At 41.3% G+C, this 20,241-nt stretch overlaps 1 protein-coding gene across 1 annotated transcript in view; it reads right to left on the reverse strand.

Moving 5' to 3' along the window:
• Positions 1–20,241, reverse strand: part of FAM135B (family with sequence similarity 135 member B) — a gene marked incomplete at both ends in the record, with an annotated part of 136,536 nt that overhangs the window by 96,366 nt on the left and 19,929 nt on the right. The window contains one exon of the mRNA XM_082303309.1: positions 11,696–11,775. Coding sequence (XP_082159435.1) covers positions 11,696–11,775 — 80 coding nt within the window. The remainder of the gene's footprint in view (positions 1–11,695; positions 11,776–20,241) is intronic.

Genomic DNA, 20,241 nt, shown 5'->3' on the forward strand with positions numbered 1-20,241 from the left:
GTACTCCTTGGCTGGAATACTAAATTAAGCAAATTCTTGTAAAAGGCCTATATATACACTGGAAGGCACAGAAAATTCTCTAATTTTTCTAGTTTATGGTCATGTCTCATACATAGTGTAAACTCAGTGGTACTGACAACAGAGTAATGTCCTAGAGATCTGTTAATAGCACAGAATGCTTTGCTGAACCTAAAATTAAATTCCCAGTTTGTCAAAATTCAAACCCAGCTTCTATTTCCCAGGATATTTTTCATTCATTTATGAAATTTACATTTATATTTCAATTTATATTACAAAATATAAATACCAAACTACCCTGCTTCCACAATTTCATTTTCAATTAATAAATTACAATGCCATTACGGAAGGAAAATGTTAATTCATTTTTTACATAATACAGTGGATTTTTTTCAATTATTGCTAGACAGAATTTCTAAGAAAAGGATAAGAAAGTTGTTATCACACTGGAGTCTTCTCTTTTCTCTTATTTATTACCCTGAGAAAACCCTTCAGGAGCATAATGTAAAATCCTTAATCAAGATGCCATCTTTGATTATTTGCTGGGAAAGACAAGAGCACCATCTTCTTTCTGTGTTGACTATGTCACTTCTCCTACCTTTTATTATTACTTGCCTAATTTGCATACATACATGAAGGCACAGGCTGCAATCACAGCCTTTTTGTGCCAAGTCTTTTACAAGCAAAATAGAAATATGTCTTTGCAAAAGTTCCTGCAACTTCTTTTATAGTAAAAGGACAGAAATAGGTGTGATTCAACTAATCTTAAAATAGGTATGTTAAATTACTCCCTCAAATTACCTGTTTCTCTCCTCTGGCTATAAAAGGAGACTGGTTGATTAGCTTAGGTAGAGACACCCACAGCACAGATTTCAGCACTTAGATAAGATTATTTTTACCCTTAGCCACAGATTTCCAAGGCTTCTTCCACCTCACAGCCATAACTCAGGTTACAGATGATTTATTCCCTGCCCTTCGAATATAGCCTAACATATCATTACAAGATAACTGTTTCCTGCTGGTATAGAAAGCTTGGTGAAATAAGGTTTGTTAGAAAGCTAATATATAAATCATGCAAGACACACTCCCCAGGGCAGAGCTATTATTACCTCTAGCTGGTAAGAGTATATATACATATGTTCTAATGAATAAATATTGACTTCTTAATTAACAACTGTTATTTAAACCAACATCTAACTGTCATCTATAGATCTCAGGATACTTAAATCCTGATTTTTAAGATGTTCTGCATCCCATAGTCACTATGAAATCCTGACCACCTGTATTCTCAAGGACCCATCACTCCCTGCAGCATGTCTGTAATCCATAATGATTTGCCAAGCAGAACACTGGGATATCCACCATCCATAAGTTTGGGGGTTTTTTTTAAGAAAGTCTTAAATGTAGTCCCCATACAAAAATACAGTTGCCCCTTCCTGAAATCGTAATAATTTAGCTCCTACTAGACGCCAGTCTTTCATTTTGAATGCTGCTGACACTTTTTATTATCACCTTGGTTATGTAACAAATTCTTTATTGCGGAATTACCTGCTAAATATGAAAGTAAGATAGAAGAGGCTGAGATAAATGAAAATCACAATAAATGATCTTGTTACTGGGGAGCCCCTCCAACACCTGGATACAGGCATGCTGCATGCTCCTTCATATAATCCCTCACTCCCTTCTGCATTTTAGATCCATAGATCATCCCTTAACAGGTGATTCACAGCCTTCAATAAAGATGCCTGTGCCCTTTCTTTTAGGAGTTTAATTATTTAAAAAATGTAAAAAGCAGCTTTTAGAAAAACAGGAAGATGACAGCAGAAAAGAGCCGATGACACCAAGTTAGGCAGGAGTGTTGATCTGCTGGAGGGTAGAAAGGCTCCACAAAGCGATCTATTCAGGCTGGATCAATGGACTTCAATTGCATTGAAGTTGTGAGGTGGGAGTTCCTCTTTTCTCCCAGGTAACAAGTGGTAGCACAAACAGAATGGCTTCAAGTTGAGCCAGGGGAGGTTCAGATTGTATATTAGGAAAAAATTCTTCACAGAAAGGTTTGCCAAGCACTGGAAGAGTCTGCCCAGGGAACTGGTTGAGTCATCACCCCTGGAGGTATTTAAAAGACGTGGATGTGGCACTGAGGGACATGATTTAGTGGTGGACTTGGGTCATCTCAGGGGGCTTTCCCAAACTAAATGATTCTATGAAAACATTCAGTTTTCTACCTCTTGCTTAGCTAACATAAATCCAGCACATGAGCCTCTTTTGCAGAATCTTTTAGTGTTTTCTAGACCCCTGTTCCGTGTGTCCTATTGCCTCTGATATATCCTTCCTCAAGGGAACATGAGTTGTTAGAGCTGCCAGTTACACATGATACTGCTCTCAATTCACACTGAATTCAAATGATGAAGGACAAACTTTCAGTTTATCTATCATATCTCTAGAAAGACAATATACCTGTTGTCATGGTTTGACACTGGCCCCACACCAGGCACCCACAAGAGCCACTCACTCACTCTCCCGTGCCACAGCTGGGCAGAGGAGAGAAAATGGAAAAAAAAATAATGAACGCTTCATGAGTGAGATGAGGACCAGGAAGAGCCCTTCAAGGGCGAAATAGGCTCAACTTAAGTTGCAAAGTGAATTTACTACTAACAGAATCAGAGGAGGATAATGAGAAGTAAAACAAGACCTTAGAACACCTGCCCTCCCCAGCCCCTCCCTCCTTCCCACAGATAGCTCAGGGAGACAGGGCATGGGGGTCTGGTCAGTTCATCACCGAGATTTCCTTCCACTGCTCTGGGAGAGGAGTCCTCCCCTGTGAGGCTGTGGGGTCCCTCCCATGGGAGACAGTTCTCTGTGAACTTCCCCGGCGTGGGTCCACTCTCAGGAGCAGCAGCCCCACCGCCCCTGCTGCAGCCTGAGCCCCTCCCACGGGCACACAGCCCTCCCAAAACTGCTGTGCCGTGGCTCTCTCCTTCCACAGGGTGCAGTGCTCCAAGGACAGGCTGCTCCAGCCTGGGAGCAGGGCCCTCTCTCCCCACCGGGTCTCCCACTGGATCACAGCCTCCTCCAGGCATCCACCCGCTCCAGCACGGGCACCTCCCCCACGGGCTGTGGGTGGATCTCTGCATCCCCCGTGGATCCCCAGGGGCTGCGGGTGGATCTCTGCATCCCCCGTGGATCCCCAGGAGCTGTGGGTGGATCTCTGCATCCCCCGTGGATCCCCAGGGGCTGTGGGTGGATCTCTGCATCCCCCGTGGATCCCCAGGAGCTGTGGGTGGATCTCTGCATCCCCCGTGGATCCCCAGGGGCTGTGGGTGGATCTCTGCATCCCCCGTGGATCCCCAGGGGCTGTGGGTGGATCTCTGCATCCCCCATGGACCCAGGGGCTGCAGGGGCACAGCTGCTTCACCATGGGCTGCACCACGGCCTGCAGAGGCACCTCGGCTCCGGCGCCTGGAGCACCTCCTGCCCCTCCTTCTCCACCAACCTTGGTGCCGCCAGGTTGTTTTCCCTCACATGTTCTCACCTCCTCCTCTTTTCTGACTAGAATCCAAAATCCTGTGACTTTGTTTTGATTTTCTTCTTAAATCTGTCATCACAGAGGCATTGCCAACCTCTCTCATTGGCCCAGTTTTGGCCAGCAGCATTTCCATCTTCAGAGCCATCAGAGATTGGCTCTGCTGGACATGGTGGGAAGCTTCCAGCAGCTTCCTCACAGGAGCCATCTTTCTGGGCCCCCTGCTACACAAAATCAGGCTGTGCCAAACCAATACACCCATTCTTCAATCTTAACCTGCTTAAATCTGCTGCACCAATATTCCAGGCACTTGAAGCTCACAGGAATTTACAGCTCCATGAACCACTAGGACAAACCCTGGTTTTGGCTCTGATGAAAAACTTCAAGGAGCTTTGCTGATAAAACAGAGTTGTCTCCTGCACAGAATTCTGGGTACATTTTCTGGGTTTTTTTTCCTCTTGTGATATATATATAAAATTTTTATATGTTAGTTTGTAGCAGTCAATTGTCAAGATTTGCATAATTTGTTTCAAGCTGTCCATTTTTATCACCTTTTTGGCACTCAGTGAAAAGGTAATATTAGATCTTATTGCAGACTTTAAGCTGTGATATGTTATTTAGTTTGCCCATTTTGATATCCTAGTTTCAAGTACCTTTCTATTGAAACTTTAGTGTTCCAGACTGAACAAAAAAATTAATAAAAACCAACCCGATACTAATAAGCAGTGACTTCTGAAAATTTAGGGTCTGAAATCAAGAAACCAGGGTTGAATATGCCTCATGTACTGAGTTGCAAATCTGCTTTTAAGAAAGTTCAAAAACCCAGTTGCTGAATGTTGAAAATACACGTTCTTTGGCAGAGCAACACTCATGCAGACCCTCCAGGGCTAAAATAAGCCTACTTGGAAAGTGCAAAGACAACATTTTTCAGGCATGAACTCATTCAGTGCATAATCATTTTCATATTTAAATTTTTGAAGAGACTTGTTTTAGTTTTGAAATATTATGTTTAGCATATTTATATTTAGAATAAATTGGGATGTTATATTTCTAAAGGAGAAACCATAATTTTAAAATTCCTTGCTCAAAAAGTTCAGGATGTCTTCTCCCTCAGTGTGACTTTTGATTGAAGGTGCACATTTCTGAGATGAATCCTTTATCTTAACCTTGCCTTTTGACATTTTGAATTAGCCTCACGGAAAGAATTATATAAAACTACCTCTCTACCCATACACAGATTCAGTGATGATAAAAGCAAGATGTCTTATTAATTTCCTTTTACGAAGGATCCTGTTGTGGTAGCTAAATCCACTTTACACCCCCCAAGTTGCCCTAAAAGTGGTCTCTCCTTACAACACTGTGCTAGAAAGTTCTCCCTTTGTCTGGATTCTGCTGGTCACTGGTCCTCTCCCCCCCTCCCATCCCTTTTCCCATTGGCCCCTGTTCTGTCATTCAACCTTGCCTCTGCCCCCTAGCCCTCAGACTATTGGTTTTGGGTGCTCTGCCCGCCTTTGGGAGTTTTCGGGATAAAACCAGCACAGGTGTTCAGTTCTGGGTTGTTCTTGCCTCTACTTTCTTCGGGTGTGTTGCCATTAAACACCTCGGAATTGCATACAGAGAACCCCTCTCGCCTCTCTGTCTCCGGTTCGTGCACAGACTGTGTGTGTGAGCGGCTGTTCACAACCACCTGCCAAGGTGAGGTTGTGTGCACACGTAGGTGCCAGGAGAATGCCACCTAAGCGGTCCATGAGAGAGCCAGTAGGGACAAATGTGGCATCAATCCACTGAAGCCCTCACTTCATTAGGATCCTAACATAAACATAGTCTCTTATCACTGATTTGTTCTATAAACCATGGTTCATTTCTCAGACTTGCTGAAATTTGAGACGATAGAATAACTGACCTGCTTGGGATCAGCAGAAAGTTTTCTTAAATGATTAATGCTTTGTTAAAACAAACAATCTATTTTTGTAGTGTTTATTTCTGTTTCTAAACTCATTGCTAGTTGCCTAAGAGCCTTGTATAGTCAGAGAATTCATATCTGAAAAGAATTCTGTTCTTTGGAAATTTGTGTGAGCAAATATTACTTTGTTGTTTTTATATAGGTCTGTAGCTGACATTCCATATATTTATTCCAAATATTAATTCAGGCAGCAAAATTCTCTGAGTAAAGTACGGGACATTACAATAGGACACCACATAATTTTTCATCAGTGCAGAAAAGAAGGAAACTGTTGTCTGGGTGGAATTTATCTTCTGAATTGGTGTAAATGACTCTCCAATGTTTAGAGCAGTACTGGATTTTAAAGGAATCTCAAGACTGAGCCTTACATCAGAGTGAAGGCAGCAAGAATCACTGTGTGGGGAAATTTAAGGCACGTAAGTGAACCTGGAAAAATAGAGAGCTTTGTGAAGGCCAGATCACACTGGAGTGGTAGGTCTGAAACAGCTGCATGGCTGATTTAACTCCAAAGCTGAAGTTCATCCTTGGGCCCAAGCAGCAGGAATGCTGCGTTGGCTCTCTGCATATGAACAGTTGGATTCTGTCTCAGCCAGGCCTTCAGGTGGCCACTGATGTTGAAGTTTTGTGTTTCAGACTCACTGTCCAGGGGAAGAGACTCATGGCATGTGCTGGTGCTTGCAGACCCTTCCCAGTTTTGGCTTTCTACACTGACTAGGTCTCAGTTTTGGGTTGGGATGCTGTTCAGCATCTCCAACATTGTGGGGTCTACACCATTTTCATCTGAGTGATCTGCCCCAGCTTCTGGAGGGGGAAAGTGAGGGTTTCCAGCTTAGCTGACAGTCTACCATGGAAATTCTTGTAGCCACAAATACTTTTCAGCTTCCATCCTTTGAGGCATTTATGAAAGGTGTTGACTGGAAGACGGTTGAGACATGCACACAAGTATCACATCAGTCGGAAAGATCTTCTCTTTACTCCTTTTCATTATTATTTTCTCTGTTTCTTTCTCTTTTTCTCTTGGAATATCATGGAATTAGTTCTGTTTAGATTGTGAATCAACAATTCTTAAAATGTCTGACCATAGGATCATAGAATGGTTTGGGTTGGAAGGGGCCTAAAGATCACCTTGTTCCAACCCATTTGCAATGGGCAGGGACACCTTCCACTAGACCAGGTTGCTCAGGGCCCCATCCACCCTGATCTTGAATGTTTCCAGGGATGGGGTCATCTCTTATGACCTCACAGCTGAGGTTTTCTAAGACAATTTATCCCCAAAACATCTTCTCTCACAGTGAAGTCCCTTCTGGATAAAATTTGTATTTATAAGGTATGCTTTATTTTATATAGAAAATGCATATTTATTTTCAGATTACTTTTAATAAGCTTTGAAAACAAACCCATGTGTTTCCTAAAGCATACATTTCTACCCCTTTTCCTCATACCTCAAAAACAGTAACCTTACCTTCACTTAATGGAGGAAGAAATTACCTTTCAAAAAGTTATTGAAAATAATGACTGCAATTCCATACTGTTCCACAAGTCATGGTGCTGTTTCTCCTTGCTCTAATGAGCAACTAACTGCAACTGTTTGTTTTGACTGCATTAAGAAGCCATTTACAAGAAAAGGTTTCTGTTTAATAATCGAAGCAGAATTCCTTCACTGGGAACTGCTCTGAGATAGTCAAACATTAACGAGGAGATTAAGATCACCCCTTGTTTATTAAAAACAGGCAAAACCAGTTAATTATGGAGCATATCAGAAATGCAAAAACCCCTTCAAATTATGTCTTAGGTGCAAGGTAGCAACAAACTTAATTTAATTAAATATAATTAAGTTTATAGGAAAAGGAGTTCAGTGTGGATTATCATGAACTTGTATAGTTCAGACAGAGGTGACAGCAATGTTCTTTGCTTTAGGGACATGGGTTAGTGGTGGACTTTATTGTGTTAGGTTAATGGTGGGACACAATCTTAGGGATCTTTTCTAACCTAAATGATCATATTTATACATGATTTTCTGATGGTCCCACTTTTTTATTTTTCTTTGCATACCACAATTGAAATTGTGCTTCTTCTTGTCACCTAAAGTCAGGTATTCCATTTTATGACAAAGCATAACGTTGTCGGTACATGAAACACCTTTACATCACCAATAAAAAGAGTTAATGTGTAATGGCAATCACAGCTACTTTTTCCTGACTTGTCTGGAAGAAATATTGTATCTTATCTCCCCTGCCTTTTATGAGAAAAATTAAGAAAGAACCACATTCCTGGCTGTCCTTGGCTTTCTGCACTTTTAAACAATAACCCAATTTAATTGACTAAAATTAGATGGAAGAATTCTACAGTCTAATAAAGATTAGCATAGCTGGTGATAATTTTTTCTTACACACTTTGTATTACTTGTAATTACATTTTCAGGTCAAGTTTTCAAAAACATTTGTCTATTTAGAGTGTTGAGAATTGGTAATGTGGTACTTCTGGGTGGAGTAAAAAGGAGATCAGGACACAACAGTCCTGAGTAATTTCTTTAGTTATATGCCATGCAAAATACTTTTTTTTCTTAATGTTCACCCAGCAAAACAATTTCCTTGGCCTGTAAGGTAAACAAGTAGGCAAGCTGGTAGCAAACAAGTATCCCTGGTGGCACTACATGGGAGTGAGGCATAGTGGGTTGAAAACTTACAAAAAAACCCAATTGCAACTTTCACTACTAAAGAATATATTCTCTCTCAAAACAGTCATGCATTCAAGTGGTGTGTAGACTATTGCAAAACACTGCAGATGAAATGGAAATTTATATTCTTTCTGAGACTGGGTTTATCAGGCATCTTCAACAATGTAATTCGCCCTCATAGCCTCTGTTGGCAATAATGCTGCCAAGATTTATCCCATGCATACCATGTTCTTTAACTAGTCCTCTTCTGTACTGCTCTGGTCTCCATTTTCCCCTCTTTCATACAGTGCAGAAAATGAAGATAAAACAGCTAATCCTAACTGTTTCTTAGCAGTGCTCTTTCTCCCAGTGTTTTGAGGAATGATCTTGCATGCTTAAGGGAAAAAAAAATGTTTTAAATACAGGTTTTTAAGAAAAACTCCTGCAGTCTTTCAGCTTGTGCCTGTAGCCTGGAAATCAGTGAATGACTGCATATTTATTACTTCTATGAATCCTTGCCCCAGAATTTATACAGTAGCTTAAAATCTTATGGAAGACACTTAGTGGGTCATATGACAACTCAGCCAAGGAGCTAGTTATACAAATTATAACTGTGAGATGGCATATTCACCTTCCCTGCTCCTCTAGCTGTTCGTGCTTGGATCCCACAGGCTCAGCCCACTGTATGCTGCAGGCAGATACCATCACATGGTGATGTTAACAAGCCAAGCTGCTGAGGAGCATCAGAGGCCAAAGCCCCATAAATCCACTCAGAAAGGCATTTCTAGAGTTTAACTTCAGGATATGTCTGCACTAACGCAGCCCTGTAGGACGGGTGCTGAAGGCAATGGAGTTTGTGCTGTTACAAGCTGCACATGAATGAGCAGAGAGCATAATTTGTTCTTCACAAGCCCAAATCAGGCTTCAGTCATGGTATCTATTAAAAGCAGGAAGCTAAATTTTGTGGGGGTACAAAACCTGCATGACAGCAACTGAAGACTGTACACAACAAGCCTTGTTCCCTCTCTCCTTTTCATTGCTCAAAAATGAGGACCTTAATCTGGAATATAAATCCTACGAGGAGCAGCTGAGGGAGCTGGGGTGGTTTGGGCTGAAGAAAAGACTCGGGGAGACCTTATCATTCTCTACAGCACCCTGAAAGGAGGTGAGGGTCAGTCTCTTCTCCCCGACAAGTTGTGATAGAACAATGGGAAATTACCTCAAATTGAGTCAGGGGTGTTTCAGGTTGAATATAAGAAAAAATTTCTTCCCTGGAAGAGTGCATAAGCATTGGAACAAGCTCCCTGGGGAAGTGGTGGGGTCACCATCCCTGGAAGTGTTCAAAAAACAAGTAGAAGTGTCACTCCACTGCATGGTTTAGTGGGCATGGTGGTATTCGGACCTAAGGTTGGACTTGATCTTGGAGGTCTTTACCAAACTTTATGATTGCATGATTCTGTGAAAATTCGCCAGCCACCAGTCTTGTCTTGTCCATAAGGAAACACACCTTGTTAAAAATGCTCAGGAGTATGAATGAAATGTATATGTTTTTATGAATATATTTATGTTCACAGCATATTCCTGTTCATGCACCCTGACTCAATACAAGCTAACAGTCAGCCTTTGAGGACATGAGTGACCACACCACAGGGGCTCCTGGGCTCCAACACAGCTCTCCTGTGATTTGATTAAGCCACACAGCCCATTGTCTTCCTAAATTGTAGACAAGATGTGGACAAACTGTAGACCACGTGGTAGGTCACCAAGGCTTCCCATGCAACCTGCCAGTCCTGTGCCATGGATGGAGTTCTAGTACACCTAGTTGGTCACCACCAAGGGACTACCCAGTCAGACTTCAGCTTTCCCTCTGCTGAATTATTGAAAACTGCAGTTTTTTTGCCTCTGTTGCGGAAAACATCTAGTGGGAAGAAAACATTGCTAATGCTGTCAGTTTCCAAGGTTTTATTGTAAATCCTGCACATTTAATAAAAATAAAAAGCCATGTGCATTGGAAGATAAATACGGCCTCTTTTTTATTTTATATACTTACATATTTTATACATTTTATTACTGCATATATTCACAGTTTTTACTTTATGAATTTACATAATAATTTCCAAAATATATTCTCAGTTTTCAGAGATCCTACAAACCTGATAATGGAAAGATTAAAAATACTTCCTTTAAACCAAACTCATGAATTCCACTTATTTTATAGTGGTTCTTGCTGGTGAGGTAGGAGTTTATTCACTATTTTAAATCACCCTTGTTTTGTTGTAATGCTATTTTAATAGGAGTGTCTTATTGAAACATGCTCAGCAATTTAATTAGCCCTATTCCAGCTATTCACATACTGAGAGAGATCAGTGGCATGAAAAAAACCCACATTATGGCCTGTGTACTTTTAAGTTCAGTCCCATTAAATAATGCTCTCTTGCAGATGTATGAAATCAATTAGGAAGTACTTGCAAAGATAGCCAAGGAGAAACTGTTTAAAGCCTTAATAGCTTAAATATCCCTTGTCTTGATGTTAGCCCTATAAAGCTATTAGAGCCCAGTCTGGATTGCATTAGCACTATGCAAGTCAACTGCTAATCCTGTAACTGCACTGCCAGCCTCGCCTCTCCCCTGCCCATGTGTCTGCGTGAATTTTTTCTAGAAGAGGTGAAAGAATCTTCAGTATTTTCTTGATGCTGAAGGTGTATGAGGGAAAAGAAAATATTTTTTCTGGAAAAAAAGTAAGTATAAACCAGTTTCTTCCAAACAGGAGTAGTTTGGCTTTTTTATTGTTTGTTATTGAGTAGTTTTTGCCCCAAGAAAGTAAAATTCTAGCTGTCTTCAAAGGAGGTTATTTCATTAGTATAAGACTACTTATGCCTGAAACTGCTGTAATTTAAGGACATTTCCAGAGATCAAAGGAACTCCAGGGGATTCTGGATATGCCAAGTCAAATTACACTGGAATATGTTGTAAAATAAATTTGTTTCTTCCATGAGGATTTTTCACAATGAGATGTTTTTCCAGGTCTAGACTAAATTATTTATATATTCATTGATTTTCCAAGGAAATTTATTTATTCAGCTTTTGAATTTGGGATATTTTTTTTTAGGTGATTCCCTCAGATTTTGGTATAACTATTTGTGTTTTATAAAACTTGTCTAATAATTTTACCTTTTAATTGAATCAGACTTCCAAATTGAACAATACTTTTTTTATTATTATTTATAAAAGAAAAAATAAATAAAAAGAGAACCTTACATACATAACATAATTTTAAACTGAAAAATTGTCAGCAAGGAGCCACATATAAGAGAGATGCTTTCAGATAAGAGGGTGAGAATTTCCTCTCCTCTTCTGACAGACACAAGCCCAATACCAGACACAAACCCTTACCAGAACAAAGATGAACAACTACTGATTATAAGGGAAAACCAGGTCTGGATCCCAATCCAGGCTCACCTGTTCCCCACACAGACTCTCCTTCTCCATCCTACCCCAGCTGTGGTCATGTCACATTCCTCTGGCACCTTCTTACCTGTCTGTCCTGCAACCGTAGCAAACAGCCTGTGGGGAATCCTGGATGGGATCTTCAGTCCAGCTCTTATCTGGTAATACCTGGAGAGAAAGGATTAAAAATTACACACCGTTAGAGAAGTGACCTCTTGATCCAACCTAAAATTCTGTGAGAGCACATCCTGGGCATCTGCACTCAAAAGTGCTCAAGAGAACAGGCATGCTCAGGATCTTTTCTTCTGCTTTTTAGCCTTAATTAAAGTGGGTTTAATCTGGCCCCTCCTATTTTACACCAGGCAGAGTGGACACTATGGCCTGATGTGTGAATAATGAAGAAGAATTGTGAAAAGCACTTGGCCTCCTGTAAGAGAGAGACATAGAGAAACATCTATGATAAAAAGCAGTGAGATCATACAAGGAGTGATAAAAATTTAACACAAAAAAAAAAAAAAAAAAAAAAAAGAGGAAACATCAGTGAAAAGACAACAAAAGTGCTAATCTCATATCTAGGAACATTCAAATTATACATAGTAGTTATCATTCTTCTGTTCCATGTCAAGTCTACCTTATCAAGAAAATGTTAGCATTAATCATTTGCCCAGAGAAGGTGTGGAGTCTCCCTCACTGGAGATATTCCAGAACTGTCTGAACACAATCCTGTGCCATGTGCTCTGGAGTGACCCTGCATGAGCAGGCAGGTTGGATCAGATGTCTCACTGTGGTCCTTTCTATTCTGTGATTCTGTTAATCATCTCTAAACCAGTTGTATTGTGGTTGTTTGTTATCCCATAGGGGATCCCTGAGTTAGATGAAGGAAGATAGAAAAAGAAAACATCAGCAATTTCACTGGTTTAAATTAGATATAGAATCACAGAATATCCTGAGTTGGAAGAGACCCAAAAGGATCATCAAGTCTGACTTCTGTCCCTGCACAGGACACCCCAAAAATCCCACTATGTGTCTCAGAGCATTGTCTGTCCAAACATTTCTTGAACTCCAGGAGGCTTGGTGCTGTGACCATTTGCCTGGGAGCCTGTTCCAGTGCCCAAAACATGAGCTCAGTCTAAACAAAGGAAAAACTCATCCTAGTCTTCCTTCATCACCACTTCCATGGAAGAGAAAAACGAGGCAGTGTTCAGTACAGTATCCAATCCAGGACGTTGTATCTCAGGATACCTCCAGCTCTTTGCAGACCTCCCACTGACCTGCTGTAACACCATGTTAGTGTGTCTCCCTTTTTCTGAATTTTCCCTCCTTTGGTCTCTTTGTTTATAAATTCCTCTGACCCACTACTATCTGCAGATAGGTTTGGCCCAATTTTTGTCCCAGTCTCTAAATGCAAAAGTCTCTTCCAATCTAAACCATTCTATTGATGCCTTGAAGTGGCTACCTGAAAGCAGAGGCTAGACAAGATTAAGAGAATAAAAGCATGTATTTATTTGAAGGGCCTTCAAAGGTACACCTTGGGCAGTCAAAAGGCTCTACCCAAGATGGACCCTGGGTCACAGGTTTTTCACACTTTTATAAGTTTTGTCCATTTGCATATCAGGGTTAATTCTCCAATTATAATTTCAAGTAATGATGTAATTAACCCAAGTTTGCTCCCCCTGTCCAGAGGCTCAGTTTACTTATTTCAGGGCCTGAGACAACAAGGTGTCCTTGAGTTCAGGTCCAGAGAGCGCTTGTTATGTCTAACCAAAACGTGAGAACAGTAGCTAACAGGCTATATGAAGTTTCAGAGTTACACACTAGGCAGTACAGGATCTGGAAAATATAAAAGCTAAAACCTAAGACATCACTATAACTATGAAAACACCAAATTTTCTGTGAACTCCTGTGAACAACATCTCACACAGGCTACACTTACCAATAAAAACTTTGCTAGGTGTGTAATAATGAATGAACTAGATCTGTCTTTCTGAAGAAAGGAGTTTGATGGGGAGAAAACAAAACAAAACCAAACGAAACAAAAAAAGCACCACTCCAGAGGCAATTGTTCCATGTCCTTCACAGCTGAAAGCCCACGTTACTCCGCCTGCTCCAACTGGCAGCTCCTTCCCAACTGGGATATAATTCCAGCACAACCTTTAACATTTCTAGGTATCTGTTTCAGTCAAGATCTTGGGCATGAAAACTCCCTGTTTACATTTTAGTTTTCAGAGAAGAAAATAAAAGCAGTTCATATTCTAAATACACACAGTATCTAGTTAAACATAACAGCAACCAAATCTAAGCTACCTGATCTTTTTCTCCCTTATGCTGTTCTTGCACTATGCAGGAGTTTTTAATTGATGGTATTGATCCTGATTTTTTATAAAGCAAGTGCAAGAATTATGCCTTAGGACCCTTTGAATTCTCATTACATTTTTATGCAATGCAATTTTTTAGTTGACAAAAATACCCTATGTGGACTACTCATAAAGTCTAATAACTCCCAAATAAGAGCAATAGGGTGTTAAAGTGGTATTACACATTAGTGTAACAGGACACTCCTCCATATGCAGATATTGAAGATTTACCATGTGCCCATTCCACTAGATCAGTTCCAAAGAATAATATTCTCTAATTGTCTGGCCACTTCTTTTTAGATTTTTGCTGCTCAAAATTGTGGTGGGTTTTCCTTGGCTAACAGCCAAATTCCCAACCACATGCTCTCTCCCTCCCCCTCATCAGCAGAACAGCAGGAGAAAATAGGCTGAAAAATAGGATGGGATAAAGACAGGGAAATCACTTACCAGTTACTGCCACTGGCAAAATTGATTCAACTTTGGGGAAATTAATTCAATTTATTCACAATTTGGTAGTAAGAGACAAACTCAGACATTAAAATAAAACCTCTCTTCAGCCCACTCCCTTTCTCCCAGGCTTGGCTTCACTTTTTCAGACTCCTCTCCTCCCAAGCAGTTCAGGGGGATGGGAATGGGAGTTAGTGTCAGTCCATAAAAGCATCTCTCAGCTGGTCCCTCCTCTTCACACATTCCCTGCTCCAGTGCAGATGCTTCCACAGGCTGCAGTTCCTTCAGGGAGTATCTAACTGGATACCTACTACCACACTATGATAATGTCAGCCTTCCCTCATTGTGTGTCTCATGTTCAGAAACATCCCAAGCAGCCCTTAATATTTCCATTAGGAAACTGATTTCCAGTGGCTTGGCTGGTGCTTCTGATTAAGCCACTGTCATGGTTTAGCATAGTTTGGTTTTTTAGTTAAAGAGGGCTCCATCAGCCACGGAAGTGATTCTTTTGCAAAGAGGTGCTTACAGCTTCCTCTAGACCCAATAGAACCAATCAACTGGCTAGTTTGAATATTGGCAACTTTTTTAAGCCACTTGAGAAGCTTGACATGCCTCTGTGATCCACATTTAAGAACGAATCAACCCTGGGAAATCTCTCTTGCTTCCGGCTTTCAGACAGGTAACTGGGGGCCCTCAGCGCAGCCCAGAAGGGCCAGGCCGTGCTCAGCGTGGCCTGGCCAGGTCAGCTGCAGTGCGGCTTGGCTTGGCTGAAGATCTCAGCTGCTTCTGCTCGCTGGACACCCGGCACAACCCCCTCAGTGCGGGCCAGGCCACCCGGGAGACAGCCACCCCAGAGCTGCATGGCCCTGTTCCACCCACGGCCCTGCTCTGTGCGGATGGCCCCGCAGCTCGGCCAGCCCCTCCCTGTGTGGCTGCCGAAATAAAATGCTACACCGAAACGAGCTCTGGCCACCACCTGGCAGAAATTAGGTGACCAACAGCAAAAGGCGAATTCCAGCTGCAAGGCCCGGGTGAGATTAACTCTCTTAGTGCTGTAAGATTCTCCAGAACAGATGAAGCCTGCAGACATCAATCCTCTCCTGAGTCAGAGGAAGAGGAAAGGTGAAGGTACGTGAAGAAAACACCATAAAGACACCAAAGTCAGTAAAGAAGGAGGAGCTGAAGCCCCTAGAGAGGAGAAAGAGGAGATGCTTCAAACCTAGAAGCTGCTATTCTCTTGTAAAGCTATGGTGATGGACTGTGATACATCAGGGCACCCGTTGTAATTTCATGAAAGCATGGGGGATGGAGAGTTCAAACTGCAATTGTGAGCAAAAGCACCTGTGCTGAAATAAGCAGATCTTGAAGTAGCTGTGATTTGATGAGAAGCTTGAACAGAGAGAGATGAAAAGTGATGAAGACCCTTGGTCCCAGGGAAGAAGAAGACATCTGTTCCTAGAAATGTAGATGCTCCCAGAGATAGGTGAAGAGAACCTTTGCTTCTGAACAGGTCAACCTTAAAATGGTACCCCAGTAGCTCAAAATTGAACCCTCAAAAGCAGTTGTGGGGAAAGCTGTAAGTTGAGGGAAGGAACTCTCACATGTGAGCAGAGAACCAACCTGGGCGGCTACCTTGCTGTAACATTGAAGCCATGAGAGAACTGTTCCTTGTGGAGATGTCTCCATAGCATGAGCAAGAGAGACTCCTCTCCGTAAGTGAATGGAATAAGAGATTATTATAGAGGTGGTAAACTGACTGGTAAAAAATCTCAAGAGTTGTCTTTTTATGTTGTCAGTGGGAGAAGGAAGAAAGGTGGGGGGAGGAGAAGTGTTCTGAAGGTTTAGTCTGATTTTTTTTTTTTTCTTTCGTTTAGGTCTGTTAATAAACTTCTTTATATTCTTTTAAGTTTTGTGCCTGCTTTGTTTTCTCCTAATTCTTATCTCACAGAAGCAAAATAAGTAAGTAATGGATATTTCGAACCAAACCACTACACTTAATTGGTGTTTCTGCCCAGGATATGAACTGAACCTGCTACAGCCACCTAAAGCTGGGGAGATTATACAGAGGCACCCAGGATGACACTTTCATATAATGGAATCATAGAATCATGGAATGGTTTGAGTTGGAAGGGACCTTAAAGCCCATCTCATTCCACCCCCTGCCATGGGCAGGGACACCTTCCACTAGACTGGGTTCCTCAGAGCTCCATCCAACCTGGCCTTGGACACTTCCAGGGGTGGGGCATCCAAAACCTTTCTGGGCAATGATGGCCAGGCAGTCAAAATTCTCAGAAGACTCAGAGACCTTCAGCTCCTAAGAGGATGCTGGGCAGACCTTTTTTCCTCATTGCCCAGACAACACTGCCTTGGATATCAGAAACACATGAAGATACCTCAGTACTGGTGACTTCATAACAAGGTTAGCTCCAACCTTCCTTATGTCCTTTGCCAAATGGACTAGGTGCTGGGACATAAAAGAAATAGGTCTTCATCTTCTTTAAACCTTTCCCTATTAATCCCCTAAATTTTGGTAAATTCATTTGGATGGCAGAGATATTATAGGGGTCACAAAGAGTTATCTTCCTGTGTACCCACTAAACTGAACTGGTCAAAGTAAAAAATGCATAGCAAAGTCATAGAAACCTAAGGAACTCTCAGACTAAGGTCAAACTCTGAGGCCGAAGATCCAGCTATAAAGAGAATCCAGAGACTAGCAAGGTCTGCACTATTAAGGATTGCAGCCAAAAAAGCAACTCATATTTTTAGGTGGCCAAGCATGTTTTAGTTCTTAATAAAAAGAATGGCAATAAACAATTATTAATAAATTATTTATTGCAGATTGTTTGGCACCTAATACCAAAAGGTCTGGCCTTCATAATGCAATGGCATAAAGCAGTTCTGGTATAAATCATCATGGAATTAGATAATTCTTCCTAAAGAAAAACTTTAGGGAATAGTCTTCTAGTCAGCAGACACAAGAGGCTTCTAAAGGTCCTGTTGTTGGTTCAGTTGTGCATATGAGTGCATTGCAAAGACTTGCACCTTGAGGTAGTGAGAGTGATGCTCAGTTGGATTAATGGCAGAGGACAGAGATGTAGAGGACCTCAGATTCCCCCAACACCTCAATGACATTCATGGAAAAGAACACCCTGGGCAGTGACAATATTAAAGGTTCAAATTGGTAGATTGAGTTAAAAATTACATAGAAACACTAGTGCTCATAATTTATCAGTTTATTCTTTAAAAAAATGAATATTTCTCCTGAAAATATTTTCAGTGACAGTTTCAGGCAAAATGTTAACAGCAGCTCCAGAGGAGGTAAATAAAGGAGATAAATATCACAAGCAGTATATAAGCAAAGAACAGCTTCCCCTTGGGTGGCCAGAAAAACCCAAGGACATCCTTATTTGAGTTTCAGAAGAATGCTTGTTGTCCAGTTAAAATAAGCAGCGTCCATGCAGGAAACTGAATAAAACCTGTTACCTGTTGTGTGGTTGCTGGTTGTTGGGTTTTTGTTTTTTCCTATTTTTAAGCCACATATCAATATTTAAATCATTAGACAGGCAAACATTATCCGTTCCTCCTCAGAGCTTCATCTAAGCCTTTGTAAGCAGGGAGGAATTGCCAAACAGTGACTTCATAACCAAGCAAAAGCAAAAATATAAAGGTTCTTGCTCCCCCACTGTGAAGCTGGATGTTACTCATAGTAGCTGGTGCATTGTGAGGAGGATTTTTCTGATCAAAATACAGGAAATAAAATATGTTATAAAATGCATTGCAAGATGCAGAGTCCCACACAATTTCCTCAGCAGCAAACACAGATACATGTCTCCACTTCCCCATCCCACGGTCCCACACCTCTCTGTTGTGCCAGTCTGAGTGACACTGAGACCAACATATAAATCAAAGCCATGTTAATATGAGTGCAAATAAAACACTTTACTCAGTGCCTCTGCAAAAAACCACACTGTTGGATGTCTGAATACTGCCCTCAGTCCCTGCTAAGGGAAAAGGAGGAATGGCTTCAAACTAGAACAGAGTAATTTCAATTTGATATTAGGAAGAAATTCTTTACTGTGAGTGTGGTGAGGCCCTGGCACAGGTTGCCCAGAAAAGCTATGTGTGCCCCATCCCTGGAATTGTTCAAGGCCATGTTGGATGTGGGCAACTGAGAAACCTGGTCTTCCAGGTGTTCCTTCCCTGGAAGGGGGTTGGAACAAGATATTTAAGATCCCTTCCACCCCAAACCATTCTATGATTCTAATAGGATGGCAGAAGGAAAATGTTTCTTGGGGGTGCTAAAACTATTCATCTGTTCCAGTGAGGCACTCTGAACTATAAATGACATAAATCATGCTGAGAAGCAACAGGTACACCTGACCATACAGTGTGCCTGGTTTTCCTCAAAACAAGTGAATCATCTCCAGCTGGCTCTAAATACTCTAATCAAGGAGTAGCCTCATAGTCTGCTCATCCTCACCAGACTCTTCCAATCCCCTCAAGATAAAGAGGGATCAGTTTTGTTTCCTGAGCTCTCCTAGAGTTGGCATAATCTGTTCTCACCTGAGAGGAACATTTGCTGTGATTATACTGCAGGAGCAGAGCCTTGAGGGTGGGATGCTGCCTGGGTGTGGGCAATTGCAGGGACATGGCTTCTCCCTCTTTGTGTAAGTAGCTGCTCTCTGAATTTCAGGCTTGGGAAGAAATCCTACAGACAACTTTATCTCTTGCCATCTGAGTGACAATCTCCAAAATTATGTAAAGCATGAACATACAAGCTACAAGGAACAGAACACGGTGTGGAGATCAAAAGCTATACTTAAAACCAGAGAATCAGACTGAGGTAGACATTGCAAAGGCCACCAAAACAGTTACAGGAGGTCCCCCACCACAAATGTGTAAGAAAGAACTACCTGGTAGTGATATGGAGCTTACAGTAATGATAAATGAGATATTGCCTCCAAAAATAACAAGCCATTTCTCTTAGAGAACCTTGGTAGAAGTGGCATGTGAATTGGACACTTGGTAATACAGATTTACAGCAAATCCAAGAAATCCATGAAGTTACAGAAGTGCTGGTGAAGAGCAGAAGCTGAACAGTCATTTTGCAAAGGGAGTGGAATGGACATCACTTGGCCCCCTGAGTGTGGCCCCAGAAATACATAAGGCTTTACAGTAGATTTTAAGGCAAAGAATAATTAGGGAATAAATGAGAAACTGCAGCACAATTCCTGTTTTACTGCAATTAGGCTGAGTCTGGCTCATTAGAGTTAAGCTAGGCAGTACCTCTTTTTGAGTAAACACCGGGTTTGTGGTGTGTTGTTTTTTCCTTTTTTAAAGGGAGGAACAGTGCAGAAAAGCTTATTTAGACTTCAGTAAAGTAGGGAGAGCATGGAAAATTGCCAGCTAATATGGTACAGGCACTGTGAAGGGAAGATCAGGAAACAGCAAGCTGATTTTAAGACCTAAAGGGACTTGGTACACTTAACTCAGCAAAACAGAGCAATCAGATCCTCTCTCCATCTATAAATATATTGGGAGGAAAATAATCAGGAAGAAAGAAGATTGAGGTACAAGAAGGTACAACATTGGCACAAGAACAAACACATAAAAACTGCCCATGAATAAATCCAGTTTAGATGTAAAAACTGTAGCTGGCAAAGGAACAAGACTGTTAAAAAAAAATAAAATAAAAAGAGCTCCTAACAGAAGCAGGAATGAAAAAGCCAATTTGTTTGTAGGGGAAGCTCAGTACATTTCCAAATGATTTATAGGACATGGATCATTTTATTTGCAGGACAATGTTATTTATGCAGGCAGTGCATACTACTCC

This window comes from Coloeus monedula (genome assembly GCF_965178545.1).
Source record: "Coloeus monedula genome assembly, chromosome: 1".
Classification (NCBI taxonomy): Eukaryota; Metazoa; Chordata; class Aves; order Passeriformes; family Corvidae; genus Coloeus; species Coloeus monedula.